Raw genomic sequence first — 22939 nt, 5'->3', positions numbered from 1 at the left:
TGTTCTGGAAATATTGCATTAACCATGCTCATCTTACTGCCAGGCTGCGGCTATTCGCAGCTGGCCATTGCTCCATCGATCTTCTAAAGGAGTTATATTCGCAGCCTGGCATGACATGCAGCCTGCCGCATTGCTACATCTGTAATTTTCCAATGATCTCATTTGGCATGACAAATCACTGGCTATAACTGGCAACTTGATACAACGTTGCTCAAGCCTAGTATATTCATATTCGTATCTGAGGTACTGGTCTTTAAAAATGGCTGCTTAGCATTCTGCTTTAGTAGTCACATGTTCAAGCTGCCTCCCCGCCGGATATTAATCAGGATTGTTGGTCACAACAATCCTTTATTGCCAGTAGTGTTTACAACCACCATTTTGCCATCCAGTTTGCAGCTAGTACATTATGGGTTAAAGTCATGTTTGTGCCCAATTAGTCTGCATAAAGTAGAAGTGTTATGGCATCCACAATGCTTTCCTAGAATCTCAGCTTCTTCAGTTTGATTGGCTGACAGCTGATATCCTTTAATGTAAATCTACACAGCGCTAAATTATTCCATGAGTTTGTAGAGTGCTAGATTCACTGGTGGCAGTGTCAGAGGTACTTAGGGTATTGTGCTTTGTGCATCTTTTAAATGACAATATAAAATATACCAATGTCTCCCATTGTTTGTTGCAAGTAATTAATTATAAGCCTACACTGAAAAGTGGTAGATTTTGACACAGGAAGGATATTGTGTGTGTGTGTGTGTGTGTGTGTGTGTGTGTGTGTGTGTGTGAGAAAAGGGCCCACGGCTAATAGATTTGCAAAAGTGGAAAAGAAGAAAATACATTGTGATTAAAAGGGAAAGGTCAAATAAACACAATTAGAATTAGTAAAGGTCTTGTAGACTTTGTAATTTTCAACCCATTTAGTTATGTAAAGTTGTTGTGACTAAAGTGTCCTATATACAATATAAGAAGATTCAGAGCGTTTACATGTCATGCCTTTTCACACCTTCTATGGTATATGCTACTGATGGGTCTATTCATTAAGCAGTGACAAGTGTGGAGAAGTTTCCCGTGGCAACCAATCAGTATTGAAGTAACATTTATCATTTGTATACTATACAATTGTATGGAGCAGCTGATTGGTTGCCATGACCAACTTCTCCACTGGCTCACTTCTACACCCTTTTTCACTGCTTTTTGAATAGACCCCTATATGCTTCACACTCTAGATGCCTCGTACGGTCTCCTCAACGTCCGTTAGCCAGCTTGAGATTTGTCTTCCAGAAAGAATCCACCCTTGGGGTCTGATTCAGAGGTGGACACTACTTTGCCCACAGTAGCGACTAGTAGGAACCTCTTGAGCTCTAATACACACATGCTATTTTCAGCCTTCCCCTTGTGCACCAGCATGCGGCGGAAAGTACAAGCAATGAGATGCCCTCTTACAGTATCCGTGGACAGTGCAACTGTGTCTGTGTCCAGAATTCTTCACTATTACGTGGCATGACACATGCAACAGCCTATGACCTGCTCAGTGTTTCCTCCTGAAATTCCTCTAAACATGGCCTCTGTGCTGTAAATCTACACTTGGGAACACAGCCGCGTTCACTGACATGGCCGTGACTTTTCCGCAACACACACATGAAACTGACTTTTATTACGAACGCTTCAGGTCACCAACCAGAAATGCCCATGGTTGTGTGCTGCCTTTTCTGTTGCACGCTACTCCGTACATAACAGCGGTCTCTGCATACAGTCATGGGAATGCATGCACTGTGGGGGGGTTTCTGGAGTTTTTGTGTGTGCGCAGTAGCAAAAGATTGCTCAACTACATAAACCGCCACAGTGTCCGCCTCTGAATCAGGCCCATAATCCATACCAGAAGAACTGTGCATTATTGTATGAACCCACACTCTGTCTGGCTATTAATATTAGTAGGCTACCCACTTGTTACCAATTCTAAGTTGGCACCTCTGACAGATGATGCACAAGTAAAATGTGAGACAAAGTAATTTTACTTTGAAGTAAAACCTCAGAATCCGTTTCCTGTTCATCGCTATGATATTTTGTATTGCGTCCTTTTAGCAGCTTAGGACAGGCCATATATATTTGCGGATGGCCAGGGCACTCCGATCTCTAACTACCATAAATAAATGAAACCAGCTATTTTGTGTTACCTTAAACATTCATTTTAAATCTGCATTTGCCCTAATAGCTAGAGAGCATCCTGGGAGTGATGCATGTATCACTGGGGCCCAGTTTTATCAAACCTTGGAGAGTGATCAAGTGCACATTGATAAAGTACCAACCAATCAGCTCCTAACTGTCATGTTACAGGCTGTGTTTGAAAAATGACAGGAGCTGATTGGTTGGTAGTTTATCACCGTGCAATTTATCACTCTCCAAGGCTTGATAAATCTGGGCCTATTTTTTTCTTGATTTGTTGAGGCAACGTAAAATCTTGTCCATAAATAAGCAGAAAAAACGTGCAAAGCAATAGCATTGAAATGAAGACCGTTTAAGACCTATTACTTTGTTTTACTTGGCATAGAGATACATGCAAAACCAGTTTTCAAAATGTCCAGTCACTATATTCTTTATGATGTATGACTTCCTAATGGGGGAGGAAAGTACACTTTATCCCAACTTGTGCATCTTATCAGTCTAAATAAGAAGATAGGGATTGGAAGCAATGTGACTTTGCTCTGCACAGTTTGTTTGCTTCTTTTGTTTTTTGCTTTTCGTCAGACATCACTAATTTACATTTCTTGAAAGTGCGGACAATGCAGACTGGTTGAGGGGTTGATGCATTAAATGCATTTTATCATCATCTTGGTGATGGCAGACATTAACTGTCTTTCCCATTTATGTACATAATAAAAGAAAAAAAATCGACTTATGGGTGGATTTAGACAGTCGGCCTAATTGAAGGTTGATTGCAAAACAACATTTTCCTCTAATGGGCAAAACCATGTGCAGAGCAGGTGGGGCAGATATAACATGTGCAGAGAGAGTTAGATTTGGATGGGGTGTGTTCAAACTGAAATCTAAATTGCAGTGTATAAATAAAGCAGACAGTATTTACCCTGCACAGAAACAAAATAACCCACCCAAATCTAACTCTCTGCACATGTTACATCTGCCTCCCCCTGCAGTGCACATGGGGGGTAATTCTGAGTTGATCGCAGCAGGAATTTTGTTAGCAATTGGGCAAAACCATGTGCACTGCAGGGTTGGCAGATATAACATGTGCAGAGAGAGTTAGATTTGGGTGGGTTATTTTGTTTCTGTGCAGGGTAAATACTGGCTGCTTTATTTTTACGATGCAATTTAGATTGCAGATTGAACACACCCCACCCAAATCTATCTCTCTCTGCACATGTTATATCTGCCTCCCCTGCAGTGCACATGGTTTTGCCCAATTGCTAACAAAATTCCTGCTGCGATCAACTCAGAATTACCCCCATGGTTTTGCCCATTAGAGGAAGATTTTGCTTTTGCAATTAGGGCCAGTGTGCCTAGAACAGGGGTGAGCAATAAGCGGTCCTCCAGTTACTGTTGAACTATCCCAGCATGCTCTGCCACAATTTAGCTATTTGGCCATTCTAAAAAATTTACAGGGCATGCTCTGATTTCTATTGCATGGCATACTGGGATGTGTAGTTCAACAGCAGCTGGAATGTACAGCCTGAATAATAAACTATCTTGTTTTTCTACATGCTCCACACCCCTACCAAACGTTCCCTTTATAAGCTGGTATAAGCCACAAACAGCATAATTATTGGCACTGCTAGTTAGCTTAGCAATGGCTGCTGTGCCATAGCTGACAGCAGCTGTGATTGTGTGCGAACAGTCGGATTACAGCTGTTAATTACAGAAAATTAAGTTTGCAAAGCTTAACATTTAGCATAGTGTTTTTATTTATCCCATTAACTTGTTCCGCACTGTTCTCGTCAGTCTTGTCTTTTTTTTTATTTTTTTTATTTGTGTGAGAATTCTCATACAATATGTTAGGGAGATTGTTTGTTTGACATCACCTGCATTGGGTTATGATTTGTAGTAAACGTGCATACACACTAGGCAATGTCACTCCGGGCTGCCAGACTTGGGCATACACACTGTGCAATATCGCTAGCAATATCGCGCAGTGATGTCATTCTGCAGCTGGCCCGAACATGGAGAATCTGACGATATTATCAGATTGAGCTGCACACACAGCCGATGAAGGGGGGCATTAATGACCCCTGCAACTGCGCATTGGCGGTCATCCGCGGCATACACACTGGGCGATATAGTAAGCAATAACACTCAGGAGCATAAAAAGGAGTGATATCGTTTACTATATTGCCTAGTGTGTATGGGCCTTAAGGGGAGCTTGGGCCAAGTGACAGACTAGTTTGCAGATAGCTTGCACATAGGGATTATATAAAACTGTGGCAAGCATATCATTGTCCAGAATATAACACTGTCTGAGATCAAGCATAAACATTTTACTGGGTGTGTCCATCCAGGACACTGCTACATAGTAGCGCATGGTTGACAGCAGTTTTGAATAATAAAGATCTGTGCAAAATATCTTTTAAACAAAATATGGTAAATTCTTCTTTAAAACAGATTTTTTTGTTTTTATTTTATTTTATGGTGTAGAAAGCAAACTAAAAAAGTGTACAGCTGCATTTATGAAGTAGGTGTGGAGGAAAGAAAGTAGCCAGTTATCTGATTATGGTCGTGGATTCCAAATGAGAGAACCAATAATTCAGCTGCCTTGGATCACAGCCAATGAAAATCTTCAGTCTGGCTTCACACAGACAACTAATAAGAATCATCAATTTGGCTTCGGGCAAAGCATCAGCCTTCTGTTTTCTTAATATAGATATACACAGACATGGTTGGCCAAGTAGAAATGCACCTATGTTAATTAGCTTAGTCAGTGAAATGAATGTGTAATGGATTATGATAAGTATCAGATCATGTTGTGCTTTTTTTTTTTTCTCCTTCCCCAGCACGATCTCCAGTGTTCAGTGCAATGTTTGAGCATGAAATGGAAGAGAGTAAGAAGGTACAAAATTATATTTAAATATTGTTGTGTGTGTATATACATACATACATACATACATACATACATACATTTATTTATACAGGATAGACAATGCGGCATTTCCAACGGTCTTGTTTTAGAGAAAATGTGTTTTAATGCTTCATATGCCTAAATTTCAAGGCCCTGCGGCCTTTTCATCAGGGTGTGACAAATATAATACACATGTGTGCCAGATTGTATATTTATGCACTTATGCTAAACTGTACGCATCTTGATATGTGTCTGGCTCTGCATGGGCGACATATATGCCAAGTGAACACACAGGTTGCACATGCGTATATCCACACCTGTAACCCATAGGCATTGCATATTGTGTTATGCGATCGCGGTGCGTATAGTGGCAGCCAGGTGCACTAAGTTGCTGGCGTGGTGCGTGTGCTTGTGAGCACGCATTGTGGTAACGAGTCTGGCTACATTTGTAATTGCTAGACTTAATCTGTCTACCTTGCGTGAACACATCCTTAATGAACTTTGCCCTTCGTGAGAAAGCTCTTTCGCGCCCCTCTTCAGTCTCTGATCTGTAAGGCTTGTTTGTCCAGAATGCATTCCACTCTGCATTTGAGTTTATTTGAGGTATGGGCATGTACAGTGGATAAATATGCCACACTAATCAGCTTAGTGCTCACTCTGCATCAGCCTCCTATGATCAGTAGTGTTGCACCATTCTGTTTCGACTGCCACGTCAGCAGAAAGCACACTAAGGATTCAGCAGCTCCATTGCTTGGCACAAATGGAGGCACAGGAAAGATAATACCCTGGTGGTTCTCATTCAGTTGATTTGAAATCTAGTATGCATTCGCTGTGTAGACTTAATGTTAACAATATATGGTTCAGGATTGTTACTATGAGTTATTCATTCTAGAATCGCGTGGAGATAAAAGATGTGGAACCGGATGTCTTCAAGGAAATGATGTGTTTTATATACACTGGGAAGGCATCCAACCTTGACAAGATGGCTGATGATCTTCTTGCTGCTGCGGACAAGGTACCATATGTTATTCAACAAAAGAAGATGTACACTATTAAAATGTTACGAATCAATATCAGTATGGGTATTTCTTAACCCCTTCAGTGGTATGCCCGGAAATCTTCTGGGGTAGCCAGCACTGACAACCCCGGAAGATTTCCGGGTATACTACTGACTGATTCCCCGGGGACAGCTGTGCAGCGTGCACGGCGCCCAGGATTCGGCATACTCCATTATGGAGTTTAGCCAGCCCCCCGGACTCCTATTGTCTGGGGGGCGGGCTTAGCTGTAAAATGGCTTATGCTGTTTCCCGAGCTCCGGAAGGCGGCCGGGAATCAGCACTGGGGCTGGCGATCCCCTAGCACTGCCCCATCACTCCCCCCCCCCCCCCACCCGCTCCCACTTCAATTTAAAAACACCCCCTCCCAGGCTGTGTTTTAAATTGAAAATCGACACTGAAGGGGTTAATAAAGGTATGACCGGGAAATAAGAGACCTTGGGTTTCATGTGCTAAGCAGTGATAAAAGTGGAGAAGTGAGCCAGTGGAGAAGTTGCCCTTGGCAACCAATCAGCTGCTCTGTATACTTTTATAGTATGCAAATTATAAATGTTACGTCAATGATGATTGGTTGCCATGGGCAACTTCTCCACTGGCTCACTTCTCCACTTTTATCACTACTTAGTACATGTCCCCCCTAGAGGCCTATTTAATAATGTGGTGTAAACTGTAGCAACTTTTAGCAGTCCATACTAATGAAATCTAATCTTATATGACTTGTTGCTATTGGTTACAACTGCTTATGTCTTATACTATGTTTTAAATGGCAACCATAATAAATCAGTACCCTAGCTAATATAATGCTTCTTACTGCAAATTCTGATATTAAAAATCTTATTGTTTCCTGAAATTGCCTGCTGAAAGGTCTGAAGCACATTATTACTTGTCATCTGACAGCTTAGAAGAGCTGTCCCTACCTAGCTGCCTCTGCAGATCTGGGAACAAACTGTGCAGCAGCAGTGGTTGTTTCCATTGTTGGAGAGGTTGGTTCTAAAAAAGAAACCGTTCTTAACAGGCCTGCCAATTGTGCATTTCAGGCACAAGTCCTATGTCACGCAACTTTGTTTGCTTCTCATTTATTATGTCTGTGCTCTCTTAAGTAGTGATGGCGCAGGTCAGATAATTTATCAGGCTTTTTTACACTCACCCCAAAGTACATTGGTATTTATCAGTTTGGCAGGTAATTTATGTATTCACTCTTAATTGATACATTAATGGCAAAAAGATCAAGGCATCTGCTCAATGACTATTCTTAGCACCGACTGTCGCACGCTGTAAGTATCCCTAGTTGATGGAATACAGTAGACAAGTGAAAATAATGTACAGTAGTTAAGTGGTCTACATGCATCAAAATATTGGCATGTATTTCTTACTTAGTGTCTAGCTGATTGATTCTATGGCACAGAGTAATAAAGTGAGAGATATTAGGCCACAGCATTATAAATAAGGAAGGATCGTAGAAAAGGAATTTATTTCAGTAACAAACAGGTTTGTCAGCAGTGTCAATAATGCAACAAAGTTGTAGTAATTACAGCGGTATGAGGAAAAGATCTCCAGGAGCCTTAAGAAAGCCGCAGGGACATGGTGTAGGTGCTATAAAGCAGATATATTCTAAGAGGCAGTGATTAAATTGAACTAGACAAACCTTTTTCTTGTGCGCATTAACTGAATGCCTTGCAACAGCAACCATTTCCATAGAAAACCAGTAGTCATACATGTATATTCATGCGTGTTAGGCAGATCTCTTATTTTAGGAACCAAACACAAAACATGGTTCAGTGTCACTTAAGGTCCCTATAATCCACTTTGCAGTACCTATTAGTATACTGATTATTAATCTGGTTAACTATTACTTACACTCCTTTCCCCACGAGCATTTGGCCCATGTATAGGTGTGAAAGGGTGGACCCGGGTTAGGTGTCCATACCCACGACCCTGATAATTGCCAGGGTTATTCTCGAGTTATGCTTTATAAGGTGCTTATTGGGGCACACTTTTCATGAGTCTTTATGTGTCTGTAATGGCTACTTTTAATGACTCGCACAGTTTTGCAGGGCAGACACGGGCGCAGTGTGAAAGGCGATGACTCTGGTATAACCTGGGTTCAGCGTGCGGTGTGAAAGGGGTTTGAGCAGCTGGTTGATACAGTGTTCATTAACCCCGATCAGACATGGGATTTTGGTGCGAAAGTGTTATTATGTATTTCTCTGACGTCCTAAGTGGATGCTGGGGACTCCGTCAGGACCATGGGGATTAGCGGCTCCGCAGGAGACAGGGCACAAAAGTAAAAGCTTTAGGATCAGGTGGTGTGCACTGGCTCCTCCCCCTATGACCCTCCTCCAAGCCTCAGTTAGATTTTTGTGCCCAGCCGAGAAGGGTGCAATCTAGGTGGCTCTCCTAAAGAGCTGCTTAGAGTAAAAGTTTTGTTAGGTTTTTTTATTTTCAGTGAGTCCTGCTGGCAACAGGCTCACTGCTACGAGGGACTTAGGGGAGAAGAAGTGAACTCACCTGCGTGCAGGATGGATTGGCTTCTTAGGCTACTGGACACCATTAGCTCCAGAGGGAGTCGGAACACAGGTCTCACCCTGGGGTTCGTCCCGGAGCCGTGCCGCCGACCCCCCTTGCAGATGCCGAAGTTGAAGAGGTCCAGAGGTCCAGAAACAGGCGGCAGAAGACTTCCAGTCTTCATAAGGTAGCGCACAGCACTGCAGCTGTGCGCCATTGTTGTCAGCACACTTCATACCAGCGGTCACTGAGGGTGCAGGGCGCTGGGGGGGGGGCGACCTGGGCAGCAATGTATTATACCTTTTTTATGGCTAAAATACATCACATATAGCCCTTGAGGCTATATGGATGTATTTAACCCCTGCCAGATCTCACAAACTCCGGGAGAAGAGCCCGCCGTTTTAGGGGGCGGGGCCTATTCTCCTCAGCACACGGCGCCATTTTCCTGCTCAGCTCTGCTGTGAGGAAGGCTCCCAGGCTCTCCCCTGCACTGCACTACAGAAACAGGGTTAAAACAGAGAGGGGGGGCACTTATTTGGCGATATGATTACATATGTGAAAATGCTATAAGGGAAAACACTTGTATAAGGGGTTGTCCCTGTATAATTATAGCGTTTTTGGTGTGTGCTGGCAAACTCTCCCTCTGTCTCCCCAAAGGGCTAGTGGGGTCCTGTCCTCTATCAGAGCATTCCCTGTGTGTGTGCTGTGTGTCGGTACGTGTGTGTCGACATGTAGGAGGACGATGTTGGTGAGGAGGCGGAGCAAATTGCCTGTATTGGTGATGTCACTCTCTAGGGAGTCGACACCGGAATGGATGGCTTATTTAGGAATTACGTGATAATGTCAACACGATGCAAGGTCGGTTGACGACATGAGACGGCCGGCAAACAAATTAGTACCTGTCCAGGCGTCTCAGACACCGTCAGGGGCTTGTAAAAACGCCCATTTACCTCAGTTGGTCGACACAGACACAGACACGGACACTGACTTCAGTGTCGACGGTGAAGAAATAAACGTATTTTCCTTTAGGGCCACACGTTAAGGGCAATGAAGGAGGTGTTACATATTTCTGATACTACAAGTACCACAAATAAGGGTATTATGTAGGGTGGGAATAATCTACTTGTAGTTTTTCCTGAATCAGATAAATTAAAGTGTGTGATGATACGTGGGTTTCCTCCGATAGAAAATTATTGGAGGTATACCCTTTCCCGCCAGAAGTGAGGGCGAGTTGGGAAACACACCTTAGGGTGGATAAGGCGCTCACACGCTTATAAAAACAAGTGGCGTTACCGTCTCCAGATACGGCCGCCCTCAAAGAGCCAGCTGATAGGAAGCTGAAAAATATCCTAAAAAGTATATACACACATACTGGTGTTATACTACGACCAGCAATCGCCTCAGCCTGGATGTGCAGCGCTGGGGGGGCTTGGTCGGATTTCCTGACTGAAAATATTGATACCCTTGACAGGAACAATATTTTATTGACTATAGAGCATTTTAAGGATGCATTTCTATATATGCGAGATGCGCAGAGGGATATTTGCATTCTGGCATCAAGAGTAGATGTGATGTCCATATCTGCCAGACGATGTTTATAGACACGACAGTGGTCAGGTGATGCAGATTCCAGACGGCACATGGAAGTATTGCCGTATAAAGGGGCGGTCCATCGGACCTGGTGGCCATGGCAACAGCTGGAAAATCCACTTTTGTTACCCCAAGTCACATCTCAGCAGAAAAGGACACAGTCTTTTCAGTCTCAGTCCTTTCGTACCCATAAAGGCAGGCTGGCAAAAGGCCAGTCATATCTGCCCAGGGTTAGAGGAAAGGGAAGAAGACTGCAGCAGGCAGCTCATTCCCAGGAACAGAAGTCCTCCACAGCTTCTGCCAAGTCCGCAGCATGACGCTGGGGCCATACAAGCGGACTCAGGTGCGGTGGGGGGTCATCTCAAGAGTTTCAGCACGCAGTGGGCTCACTCGCAAGTGGACTCCTGGATCCTACACGTAGTATCCCAGGTGTACATTGGAAATTCGAGACGTCTTCCCCTCACAAGTTCCTGAAGTCTGCTTTACCAACGTCTCCCTCCGACAGGGAGGCAGTATTGGAAAAAAATTCACAGGCTGTATTCCCAGCAGGTGATAATCAAAGTACCCCTCCTACAACAAGGGAAGGGGTATTATTCCACACTATATTGTGGTACTGAAGCCAAACGGCTCGGTGAGATCTAAAAGATTTGAACAATTACATACAAGGGTTCAAATCAAGATGGAGTCACTCAGAGCAGTGATAGCGAACCAGGACGATATGGTGTCACTGGATATCAGGGACGCTTACCTACATGTCCAAATTTTGCCCTTCTCACCAAGGGTATCTCAGGTTCGTGGTACAGAACTGTCACTATCAGTTCAGACGCTGCCGTTTGGATTGTCCACGGCACCCCGGGTCTTTACCATGGTAATGGCCGAAATGATGATTCTTCCTAAAAGAAATATGGACGCTTTCCTGATAAGGGCAAGGTCCAGAGAACAGTTGGCGGTCGGAGTAGCACTATCTCAAGTAGTTCTACGACAGCACGATTGGATTCTAAATATTCCAAAATCGCAGCTTTTTCCGACGACACGTCTAATGTTCCTAGGAATGATTCTGGACACAGTCCAGAAAAGGATGTTTTCTCCCGGAGAAGAAGACCAGGGAGTTATCCGAGCTAGTCAGGAACCTCCTAAAACCAGGAAAAGTATCAGTGCATCATTGCACAAGGGTCCTGTGAAAAATGGTGGTTTCTTACAAAGCGATCCCATTCGGTAGATTTCACGCAAGAACCTTTCAGTGGAATCTGCTGGGAAAATGGTCCGGATCGCATTTTCAGATGCATCAGCGGACAACCCTGTCTCCAAGGACAAGGGTGTTTTCTTCTGCGGTGGCTGCAGAGTGCTCATCTATGAAAGGGCCGCAGATTCGACATTCAGGACTGGGTCCTGGTGACCACGGATGCCAGCCTGAGTGGCTGGGGAGCAGTCACACAAGGAAAAAATTTCCAGGGAGTGTGATCAAGTCTGGAGACTTCTCTCCACATAAATATACTGGAGCTAAGGGCAATTTACAAGGCTCTAAGCTTAGCAAGACCTCTGCTTCAAGGTCAGCCGGTATTGATCCAGTGGGACAACATCACGGCAGTCGCCCACGTAAACAGACAGGGCGGCACATGAAGCAGGAGGGAAATGGCAGAAACTGCAAGGATTCTTCGCTGGGCGAAAAATCATGTGATAACACTCTCAGCAGTGTTAATTCCGGGAATGGAAAACTGGGAAGCAAACTTCCTCAGCAGGCATAACCTCCACCCGGGAGAGTGGGGACTTCAGCGGGAAGTCTTCCACATGATTGTAAACCGTTGGGAAAAACCAAAGGTGGACATGATGGCGTCCCGCCTGAACAAAAAACTAGACAAATATTGCGCCAGGTCAAGGGACCCTCAGGCAATAGCGGTGGACGCTCTGGTAACACTGTGGGTGTACCAGTCAGGGTATGTGTTCCCTCATATGCATCTCATACCAAAAGTACTGAGAATCATAAGAAGGAGATGAGTAAGAACGATACTCGTGGTTCCGGATGGGTCAAGAAGGACTTGGTACCCGGAACTTCAAGAGATGCTCACGGAAGAACCGTGGCCTCTACCTTTAAGAAAGGACCTGCTCCAGCAGGGGCCTTGTCTGTTCCAAGACTTACCGCGGCTGCGTTTGACGGCATGGCAGTTGAACGCCGGATCCTGAAAGGGCATTCCAGATGAAGTCATCCCTACCCTGGTCGAAGCCAGGAAGGATGTAACCGCAAAACATTTTCACCGCATTTGGCGAAAATATGTTGCGTGGTGTGAGGCCAAGAAGGTCCCTACAGAGGAATTCCAACTGGGTCGTTTCCTACATTTCCTGAAAACAGGACTGTCTATGGGCCTAAAATTAGGGTCCATTAAGGTTCAAATTTCGACCCTGTCAAATTTCTTCCAGAAAGAACTGGCTTCAGTGCCTGAAGTTCAGACGTTTGTAAAAGGGGTACTGCATATACAGCCTCCTTTTGTGCCCCCAGTGGCACCTTGGGATCTCAATGTTGTTTTGAGTTTCCTAAAGTCACATTGGTGATCCACTCACCACTGTGGAATTAAAATATTTCACATGAAAGGTGAAGATTCTATTAGCCCTGGCTTCAGCCAGGCGTGTGTCAGAATGGGCGGCTTTATCATATAAAAGTCCTTACTTAATTTTTCATTCTGACAGGGCAGAATTGAGGACTCGTCCTCAATTTCTCCTTAAGGTGTTTTCTGTTTTTCACATGAACCAACCTATTGTGGTACCTGCGGCTACTAGGGACTTGGAGGACTCCAAGTTACTTGACGTTGTCAGGGCCCTGAAAATATATGTTTCCAGGATGACTGGAATCAGAAAATCTGACTCGCTGTTTAGCCTGTATGCACCCAACAAGATGGGTGTTCCTGCTTCTAAGCAGACGATTGCTCGCTGGATTTGTAGTACATTCTGTGGCAGGCTTGCCACAGCCAAAATCAGTAAAAGCCCATTCCACAAGGAAGTGGGCTCATCTTGGGCGGCTGCCCGAGGGGTCTCGGCTTTACAACTTTGCCGAGCTGCTACTTGGTCAGGGGCACACCCTGACTGAGGAGGACCTGGAGTTCTCTCATTCGGTGCTGCAGAGTCATCCGCACTCTCCCGCCCGTTTGGGAGCTTTGGTATAATCCCCATGGTCCTGACGGAGTCCCCAGCATCCACTTAGGACGTTAGAGAAAATAAGAATTTACTTACCGATAATTCTATTTCTCGTAGTCCGTAGTGGATGCTGGGCGCCCATCCCAAGTGCGGATTGTCTGCAATACTTGTACATAGTTATTGTTACAAAAATCGGGTTATTCTTGTTGTGAGCCATCTTTTCAGAGGCTCCTTCGTTGTTATCATACTGTTAACTGGGTTCAGATCACAGGTTGTACGGTGTGATTGGTGTGGCTGGTATGAGTCTTACCCGGGATTCAATATCCTTCCTTATTATGCACGCTCGTCCGGGCACAGTATCCTAACTGAGGCTTGGAGGAGGGTCATAGGGGGAGGAGCCAGTGCACACCACCTGATCCTAAAGCTTTTATTATTGTGCCCTGTCTCCTGCGGAGCCGCTAAACCCCATGGTCCTGACGGAGTCCCCAGCATCCACTACGGACTACGAGAAATAGAATTATCGGTAAGTAAATTCTTATTTTTTCCTGAATCAGATAAATTAAATGAAGTGTGTGATGATGCGTGGGTTTTCCCCGATAGAAAATTATTGGCGTTATACCCTTTCCCGCCAGAAGTTAGGGCGCGTTGGGAAACACCCCTTAGGGTGGATAAGGCGCTCACACGCTTATCAAAACAAGTGGCGTTACCGTCTCCAGATACGGCCGCCCTCAAGGAGCCAGCTAGTAGGAGGCTGGAAAATATCCTAAAAAGTATATACACACATACTGGTGTTATACTGCGACCAGCGATCGCCTCAGCCTGGATGTGCAGCGCTGGGGTGGCTTGGTCGGATTCCCTGACTGAAAATATTGATACCCTTGACAGGGACAGTATTTTATTGACTATAGAGCATTTAAAGGATGCATTTCTATATATGCGAGATGCACAGAGGGATATTTGCACTCTGGCATCAAGAGTAAGTGCGATGTCCATATCTGCCAGAAGATGTTTATGGACACGACAGTGGTCAGGTGATGCAGATTCCAAACGGCACATGGAAGTATTGCCGTATAAAGGGGAGGAGTTATTTGGGGTCGGTCCATCGGACCTGGTGGCCACGGCAACAGCTGGAAAATCCACCTTTTTTACCCCAAGTCACATCTCAGCAGAAAAAGATACCGTCTTTTCAGCCTCAGTCCTTTCGTCCCCATAAGGGCAAGCAGGCAAAAGGCCAGTCATATCTGCCCAGGGATAGAGGAAAGGGAAGAAGACTGCAGCAGGCAGCCCATTCCCAGGAACAGAAGCCCTCCACCGCTTTTGCCAAGTCCTCAGCATGACGCTGGGGCCGTACAAGCGGACTCAGCTGCGGTGGGAGGTCGTCTCAAGAGTTTCAGCGCGCAGTGGGCTCACTCGCAAGTGGACCCCTGGATCCTACAAGTAGTATCCCAGGGGTACAGATTGGAAGTTCGAGACGTCTCCCCCTCGCAGGTTCCTGAAGTCTGCTTTACCAACGTCTCCCTCCGACAGGGAGGCAGTATTGGAAACAATTCACAAGCTGTATTCCCAGCAGGTGATAATCAAAGTACCCCTCCTACAACAAGGAAAGGGGTATTATTCCACACTATATTGTGGTACTGAAGCCAGACGGCTCGGTGAGACCTATTCTAAATCTGAAATATTTGAACACTTACATACAAAGGTTCAAATCAAGATGGAGTCACTCAGAGCAGTGATAGCGAACCAGGAAGAAGGGGACTATATGGTGTCCCTGGACATCAAGGATGCTTACCTCCATGTCCCAATTTGCCCTTCTCACCAAGGGTACCTCAGGTTCGTGGTACAAAACTGTCACTATCAGTTTCAGACGCTGCCGTTTGGATTGTCCACGGCACCCCGGGTCTTTACCAAGGTAATGGCCGAAATGATGATTCTTCTTCAAAGAAAAGGCGTCTTAATTATCCCTTACTTGGACGATCTCCTGATAAGGGCAAGGTCCAGAGAACAGTTGGAGGTCGGAGTAGCACTATCTCAAGTAGTTCTACGACAGCACGGGTGGATTCTAAATATTCCAAAATCGCAGCTGTCTCCGACGACACGTCTGCTGTTCCTAGGGATGATTCTGGACACAGTCCAGAAAAAGGTGTTTCTCCCGGAGGAGAAAGCCAGGGAGTTATCCGAGCTAGTCAGGAACCTCCTAAAACCAGGAAAAGTGTCAGTGCATCATTGCACAAGGGTCCTGGGAAAAATGGTGGCTTCTTACGAAGCGATTCCATTCGGCAGATTTCACGCAAGAACTTTTCAGTGGGATCTGCTGGAAAAATGGTCCGGATCGCATCTTCAGATGCATCAGCGGATAACCCTGTCTCCAAGGACAAGGGTGTCTCTTCTGTGGTGGCTGCAGAGTGCTCATCTACTAAAGGGCCACAGATTCGGCATTCAGGACTGGGTCCTGGTGACCACGGATGCCAGCCTGAACGGCTGGGGAGCAGTCACACAAGGAAAAAATTTCCAGGGAGTGTGATCAAGTCTGGAGACTTCTCTCCACATAAATATACTGGAGCTAAGAGCAATTTACAATGCTCTAAGCTTAGCAAGACCTCTGCTTCAAGGTCAGCCGGTATTGATCCAGTGGGACAACATCACGGCAGTCGCCCACGTAAACAGACTGGGCGGCACAAGAAGCAGGAGGGCAATGGCAGAAACTGCAAGGATTCTTCGCTGGGCGGAAAATCATGTGTTAGCACTGTCAGCAGTGTTCATTCCGGGAGTGGACAACTGGGAAGCAGACTTCCTCAGCACGACCTCCACCCGGGAGAGTGGGGACTTCATCGGGAAGTCTTCCACATGATTGTGAACCGTTGGGAAAGACCAAAGGTGGACATGATGGCGTCCCGCCTGAACAAAAAACTGGACAGGTATTGCACCAGGTCAAGAGACCATCAGGCAATAGCTGTGGACGTTCTGGTAACACCGTGGGTGTACCAGTCGGTGTATGTGTTCCCTCCTCTGCTTCTCATACCTAAGGTACTGAGAATTATAAGACGTAGAGGAGTAAGAACTATACTCGTGGCTCCGGATTGGCCAAGAAGGACTTGGTACCCGGAACTTCAAGAGATGCTCACAGAGGACTCATGGCCTCTGCCGCTAAGAAGGGACTTGCTTCAGCAAGTACCATGTCTGTTCCAAGACTTACCGCGGCTGCGTTGACGGCATGGCGGTTGAACGCCGGATCCTAAGGGAAAAAGGCATTCCGGAAGAGGTCATTCCTACCCTGGTCAAAGCCAGGAAGGAGGTGACCGCACAACATTAGCACCACATGTGGCAAAAATATGTTGCGTGGTGTGAGGCCAGGAAGGCCCCACGAAGAAATTTCAACTCGGTCGATTCCTGCATTTCCTGCAAACAGGAGTGTCTATGGGCCTCAAATTGGGGTCCATTAAGGTTCAAATTTCGGCCCTGTCGATTTTCTTCCAGAAAGAATTGGCTTCAGTTCCTGAAGTCCAGAAGTTTGTCAAGGGAGTACTGCATATACAACCCCCTTTTGTGCCTCCAGTGGCACTGTGGGATCTCAACGTAGTTCTGGGATTCCTCAAATCACATTGGTTTAAACCGCTCAAATCTGTGGATTTGAAATATTTCACATGGAAAGTGACCATGATGTTGGCCCTGGCCTCGGCCAGGCGAGTGTCAGAATTGGCGGCTTTGTCTCACAAAAGCCCATATCTGATTGTCCATTCGGACAGGGCAGAGCTGCGGACTCGTCCCCAGTTTCTCCCTAAGGTGGTGTCAGCGTTTCACTTGAACCAGCTTATTGTGGTACCTGCGGCTACTAGGGACTTGGAGGACTCCAAGTGGCTAGATGTTGTCAGGGCCCTGAAAATATAGGTTTCCAGGACGGCTGGAGTCAGGAAAACTGACTTGCTGTTATCCTGTATGCACCCAACAAACTGGGTGCTCTTGCTTCTAAGCAGACGATTGCTAGTTGGATGTGTAGTACAATTCAGCTTGCACATTCTGTGGCAGGCCTGCCACAGCCAAAATATGTAAATGCCCATTCCACAAGGAAGGTGGGCTCATCTTGGGCGGCTGCCCGAGGGGTCTCGGCTTTACAACTTTGCCGAACTGCTACTTGGTCAGGGGCACACCCTGGCTGAGGAGGACCTGGAGTTCTCTCTTTCGGTGCTGCAGAGTCATCCGCACTCTCCCGCCCGTTTGGGAGCTTTGGTATAATCCCCATGGTCCTGACGGAGTCCCCAGCATCCACTTAGGACGTCAGAGAAAATAAGAATTTACTTACCGATAATTCTATTTCTCGTAGTCCGTAGTGGATGCTGGGCGCCCATCCCAAGTGCGGATTGTCTGCAATACTTGTACATAGTTATTGTTACAAAAATCGGGTTATTATTGTTGTGAGCCATCTTTTCAGAGGCTCCGCTGTTATCATGCTGTTAACTGGGTTCAGATCACAGGTTGTACAGTGTGATTGGTGTGGCTGGTATGAGTCTTACCCGGGATTCAAAATCCTTCCTTATTGTGTACGCTCGTCCGGGCACAGTATCCTAACTGAGGCTTGGAGGAGGGTCATAGGGGGAGGAGCCAGTGCACACCACCTGATCCTAAAGCTTTTACTTTTGTGCCCTGTCTCCTGCGGAGCCGCTAATCCCCATGGTCCTGACGGAGTCCCCAGCATCCACTACGGACTACGAGAAATAGAATTATCGGTAAGTAAATTCTTATTTTTAACTTAGACTAGTATTCTGTGGATTAAACCGATGTACATTAGGATGTAGTGTAAACCGTTTTCTAGAATACCGCCTACAAAAAAGTGCCTCCGTAATATTGCTGGTTTATTGTGTAGTGCTAGTTAAACAAATGCTTGCTCCACTGTGGGGGTTGAAGGGAAGTTGGGATGTCGGAGTAGAAGTTATTGTTCTCTGCTGCCAATCATTTTATGCATAATAATGCTAAAACGGTTTGGCAGCATTGTCCTTTTAATGAGATTCCTATCAGGAAGTCTGCTGTGTCCACAAACCGTTCTGAATTCACACTGAAACATTTCCATTATATATTTGTGACTATTGTTAGCTCCTATTGTATTTAAGAACATTTCATTTGAGGTGTAATGATTCTTTACACATGGCATGTTTTCTTGTTCTGTGACAAAAAGCGCCTCCTTAACCAAGCCAGAAAGTTATTTTGTTTGGCGACCAATCAGATGTCTAAAAATTAGCATCCTCTTTGAGCTTGATGTGGGTTATTGTACCAGTTTTCATAAATGTCCTTAAGTATTGTCATACTTTTTAGTGATTGATGCTGCACTACTTTGGGTTTCATCAAAGTTTATGCTACATTTTAGAATGATTTCCAGTTGGTAGTGCATATGATAATAGTTTGAGAAGCCATCACCAAAGCATTTTTTTATAAATTGTTTGTAAAACATTTTGATTTTGCTTGTGTTTACAGTATGCTCTAGAGCGTCTGAAGGTGATGTGTGAGGAAGCTTTATGTAGCAACTTGTCAGTGGAAAATGCTGCAGAGATTCTGATTTTGGCTGATTTACACAGTGCTGACCAGCTGAAAACACAGGCTGTGGACTTCATCAACTAGTAAGTGTGTTTTGTGATTTTGCTGTACTGTCATTGTTTTTGAATATCCTTTTGCAATTAATTTGTTCTTACACATTTCCCCTGATCTCTCTCTCCTCCCCCAGCCACGCCTCTGATGTCATGGAAACTTCGGGATGGAAATCTATGGTGGTCTCACACCCGCACCTGGTAGCAGAAGCATACCGTTCCCTGGCCTCTGCCCAGTGCCCATTCTTGGGTCCACCTCGAAAGCGCCTGAAGCAATCCTAAGAGTTATTCTTTAGATCAGTCACTCTCTCCTCTTCCTCATCGCATGAGAGACGCTTGTTGTGGAGGGGGTGAGAGCGGAGGTTTCTATCCTTTCCTCCCCCACGTTGTGTGTGTTGCCACCTACTCCTTTGCCACGTGGCCAGACTGAGCCTTTTGTCTCCCGTGTCCTGTGAGGAGCAGGGAGCATAATAGACTTGCATTTTCCCTGACGGAACTTTATCTTAATTTATAGGGGCGGAAAGCAGTTTCCGTTCTCCTGAAAGACTTTGGAGTGCAGACATTTAAGGGCTGAGAAATTTCCACAGCTGCCCTCCGGTCCCATTTTTTTTTTCCTGGACAGTGTGGAGGCTACACTTGTGTTTATAATCTCTGGGATGCATTTTAATTTCTTTTATTTTGTGTTCCCTTGTTTCCCCTTCTATATAATTTCCATTACAATTGCTCTTCCTTTTTTTTTTAACCTTTTTTAAATTTTGTTTTTATTGCCTTTTCTTGGTATGAGCATTTTCTCCATTCCTCCCACCAACTTAACATGGCTGTTTCCAAATTCTATATTGCTGACGTGTGAAACTGTGGCTTTGCCGCTGGATGCAGACTTCTACTGGAGTTCCCATTCCTCTCCCAGAGGTGACATATTGCAATTAAATCTGATTATTAGTTCAGATGGATCCTGCGACTGCAGCCAGTAAAATGTATAATGTTAATTAATTTTTGGCTAACATAGGTATTGGTTAAATTAATTTAGATGGTTACCAGATAAGAAGGTACTGTTTTGACCTTTGTGAGCGGTAATGAATCAGTTTCTCCTGTACAGATGCTGCATCCAGCTTTCAGGACTTTTTTTTTTTTTCTTTGACATATAACATTGTTTCCTTGTAATTTTATATTCTCACAATATTCTGTTTTGCTTTGACATTGTCCTTGCCCTCCTGTACTTGCAGAAGCTACTTTGTCATTGTGAGTCTCAACCATTGATGCTTCAAAGCCAGTAGATTTATTTTGTTTTTGGAGATTATAAATAATTCCTATTTTGTATTGTGTATCACAATCCTTTAAACACATTCCGTCCTACAAGAGTGCTATTGAATGTTATGCCTGATATTTGGTCATTTTGCTACTTACAGGGATGCTAGCATAACTCTGGTGCCCAAGGCCCATCCTCTGACAAATGGGCCCTACACACTTGCCGATGTGTGCGGCCGATATGCACGATCTCGTTCAGTAATGAACAAGAAATCGTTCATATCGCTCAGTGTGTATGCACCAACGATGAAAGATGCGCGGCCCCGTGGTCGTTCATTGCTGGTTCTCCGTCGCTTTGCAGTGCAAGTCAATTCAGATCGATCATCGTCAAAATTGCAAGCATCGCTGAGTATTTAGGACCCTTAATTTCTCTAAGGATATATTTTCAAGCTAAGCGGTTCCTCCTCCTTGTAGTTTGTGTCCTTGAGCATTAACATTTACACATGCATACACCGTACTGGCGTCTTGTGAATAAAAAGTTTGGCCTAGATCAGAGCTTCCCAAACGTTTTACGGATATCCATGCTTGAGCAGAGGTTACTTATTTAGTACCTCAGTCAATTTGATTTAACCATCTGGACTCAAATCTAAATATCCTTAAAACCTGGACTGTAATGCGGACCTTAGGAAACTCTGGCCTAGATTGCAATCTATCTCCATCTTATGGTGCCCATACACTTGTGAGATAATTGGTGCTAACCTTCGATTTCGACCGCATCTGTGAGAGAAATTTAAGGATTGTATACACATTTTAGGTACCTTTGGACGCGATGCGCGGGCACGCCGGTCGAATCTCACGTCTCAGGATATTATGTGCTGCACTTAAAATTTATTGAATCGCAGTGCGATAGCATGTGTTTTTAAAAACAGATACTATATATCACACTGCGATGTGCGATGGGCACCTGCCGGGAGCGGATGGAGGCCGCTCCCACACGGTGGTGACGTGCCCATCACGTAATTACCATGCGATCTATCGCATGGTAATCACTTTGGCAGCTCAGGTGCGGTTTCATCGCACCTGAACTGCCGGTGCGATGCCCCGCGATGTCGCGTCGCGGGGCATCGCACAAGTGTATGGGCACCGTTAGATGGTAGATTGAATAGGAAGATTCTGTCACTATTAAACTATAGAGACCTCTGCTTGGATATTTTATATCTGTTTATGAATATTACACTTTCATGTACTAGCAATGGAATTTAACCTTTTATACATTTATTGTTTCTTAAACCCCCATACTTTAAATGTCGTTAGGAAATATATTACATTTTAAATACATAAATAATAAAATATTGACAGCCTTTAGTTTTCCTCCCCCATCAAATTTTGAAAGCTGCAAAACTAACTGTGGCTATAAATTCCAGAAATGTGTTGTGGTCCTAGCTAGCACTGTGTGACCATCATGTTTTTCACCCATGTGCACTTCTAACACGCCAGCAGGGGGTACAGGAAAATAATTAAAGTTACATTTTCACTTTTTTTGTCCCTGGACTTTACAGCCATGTTCACTTTTGAAAAAAGTAAAAAACAAAACAAAAAACAATTCCATTGTAATTGGTTGAAGAAGCCAGGTGTATTGTGGGTCAAATTTAATTTGATAGGTTAATTGGAAAAATCTGTATTTCAATATTATTCCTAACACAAGACCTACTAATGAGATTGGGGTTAAAGCGTGGAGAGATGGATTATTTTATTTTGGTAGAATTTAGACTTCCAAAGGCTCCAAAACACAGCTATAACAGTTCATGAAAAAATCGTGAGCATTCCAGATAAAAAGGTAGCAATTTTGTACAGTATTGTTGTACAGCAGAATCATTATCCAATGCTAGTGGTGCATTTTTTGTGCTAATGTAAGTACACTCCTTTCTCTACAATTTTGCAGACATAAGGGCTCAGTCCTTGATTTCTAGAGGGACTAAGGGCGGTATCCTATTAGCCTCAGTGATTTCGGACAGTCAAAACGTCCGGAGATTGCGAGTAACCACTTAACTGACGATTTTTCCCTTTAAACAGTTCATAAAAAAATAGTATGTAGTTTAAAAAGTATTTTTAAAAATATTTAAATATTATATTATGCACAGCTGAAGAATGGATATCCTCATCAAAAACTGGGGGACACAGTGGGGTGACACGGTTGCATGTGATCTGACCATGCTAGTTAAGTGGTTAATGGCCGATGGTCATTAGTGCAGTATCCAATTAGAGACAGTTTTGATCGGCCGAAATTGGACCCGCGATCTCTCGAAAACACATGGGATCAGGGATAAGTCCCCGATCCCATGTTTTATCGTGGCTCCGACAGTCCGCTTATCGTGGATTTATGCTTTGGGTGCCTTGGGGGGAAGAGTGCGCCACATCGAGACTAATAGGATAGCCCCTGGCAAGCCTATTAGCAGCTGCACTGCTAATGGGATGGGATGCTGTCAATTTACCTACAATCAAAATCCCGACAACCATTGACCGACGGTCAAAATGCCAACATTTTAAAATGTTTACAGGACAAAAACTCGACATGAGTTTTTCATGATTTTTTCATTGAAACGACTTGTTCATACTTTACCATCCCAGTGGACCTGAAGGGGGGATATAATAGGCGCTCGGCACAGTGCCTGAAGCGTGCTCGCCAAGTAAGGAGATGTGGTGCACTTATACGGTGCTTATGTCGGCATATGTTGATGTACACACACAAAAACTCAGAAAAAGTTGTTGCATATTGATCTGTCGAC

General features: G+C 44.7%; 1 protein-coding gene across 15 annotated transcripts in view; it reads left to right on the top strand.

Moving 5' to 3' along the window:
* The window catches only part of SPOP (speckle type BTB/POZ protein), a 39839-nt gene extending 19614 nt beyond the window's left edge, over positions 1-20225 (top strand). For all 15 annotated transcript variants that reach the window (XM_063959871.1, XM_063959869.1, XM_063959870.1 and 12 more), the window contains 4 exons: positions 4995-5050; positions 5952-6074; positions 18799-18941; positions 19046-20225. In XM_063959871.1, coding sequence (XP_063815941.1) covers positions 4995-5050; positions 5952-6074; positions 18799-18941; positions 19046-19190 — 467 coding nt within the window. In that variant the 3' untranslated portion in view covers positions 19191-20225. The remainder of the gene's footprint in view (positions 1-4994; positions 5051-5951; positions 6075-18798; positions 18942-19045) is intronic.
* The last annotated feature ends 2714 nt before the right edge of the window (positions 20226-22939 follow it).

Source organism: Pseudophryne corroboree, chromosome 3 (assembly GCF_028390025.1).
Source record: "Pseudophryne corroboree isolate aPseCor3 chromosome 3, aPseCor3.hap2, whole genome shotgun sequence".
NCBI lineage: Eukaryota > Metazoa > Chordata > Amphibia > Anura > Myobatrachidae > Pseudophryne > Pseudophryne corroboree.
The sequence above is the reverse complement of the archived record's forward strand: the minus strand, read 5'-3'. Positions and strand labels throughout refer to the sequence as shown.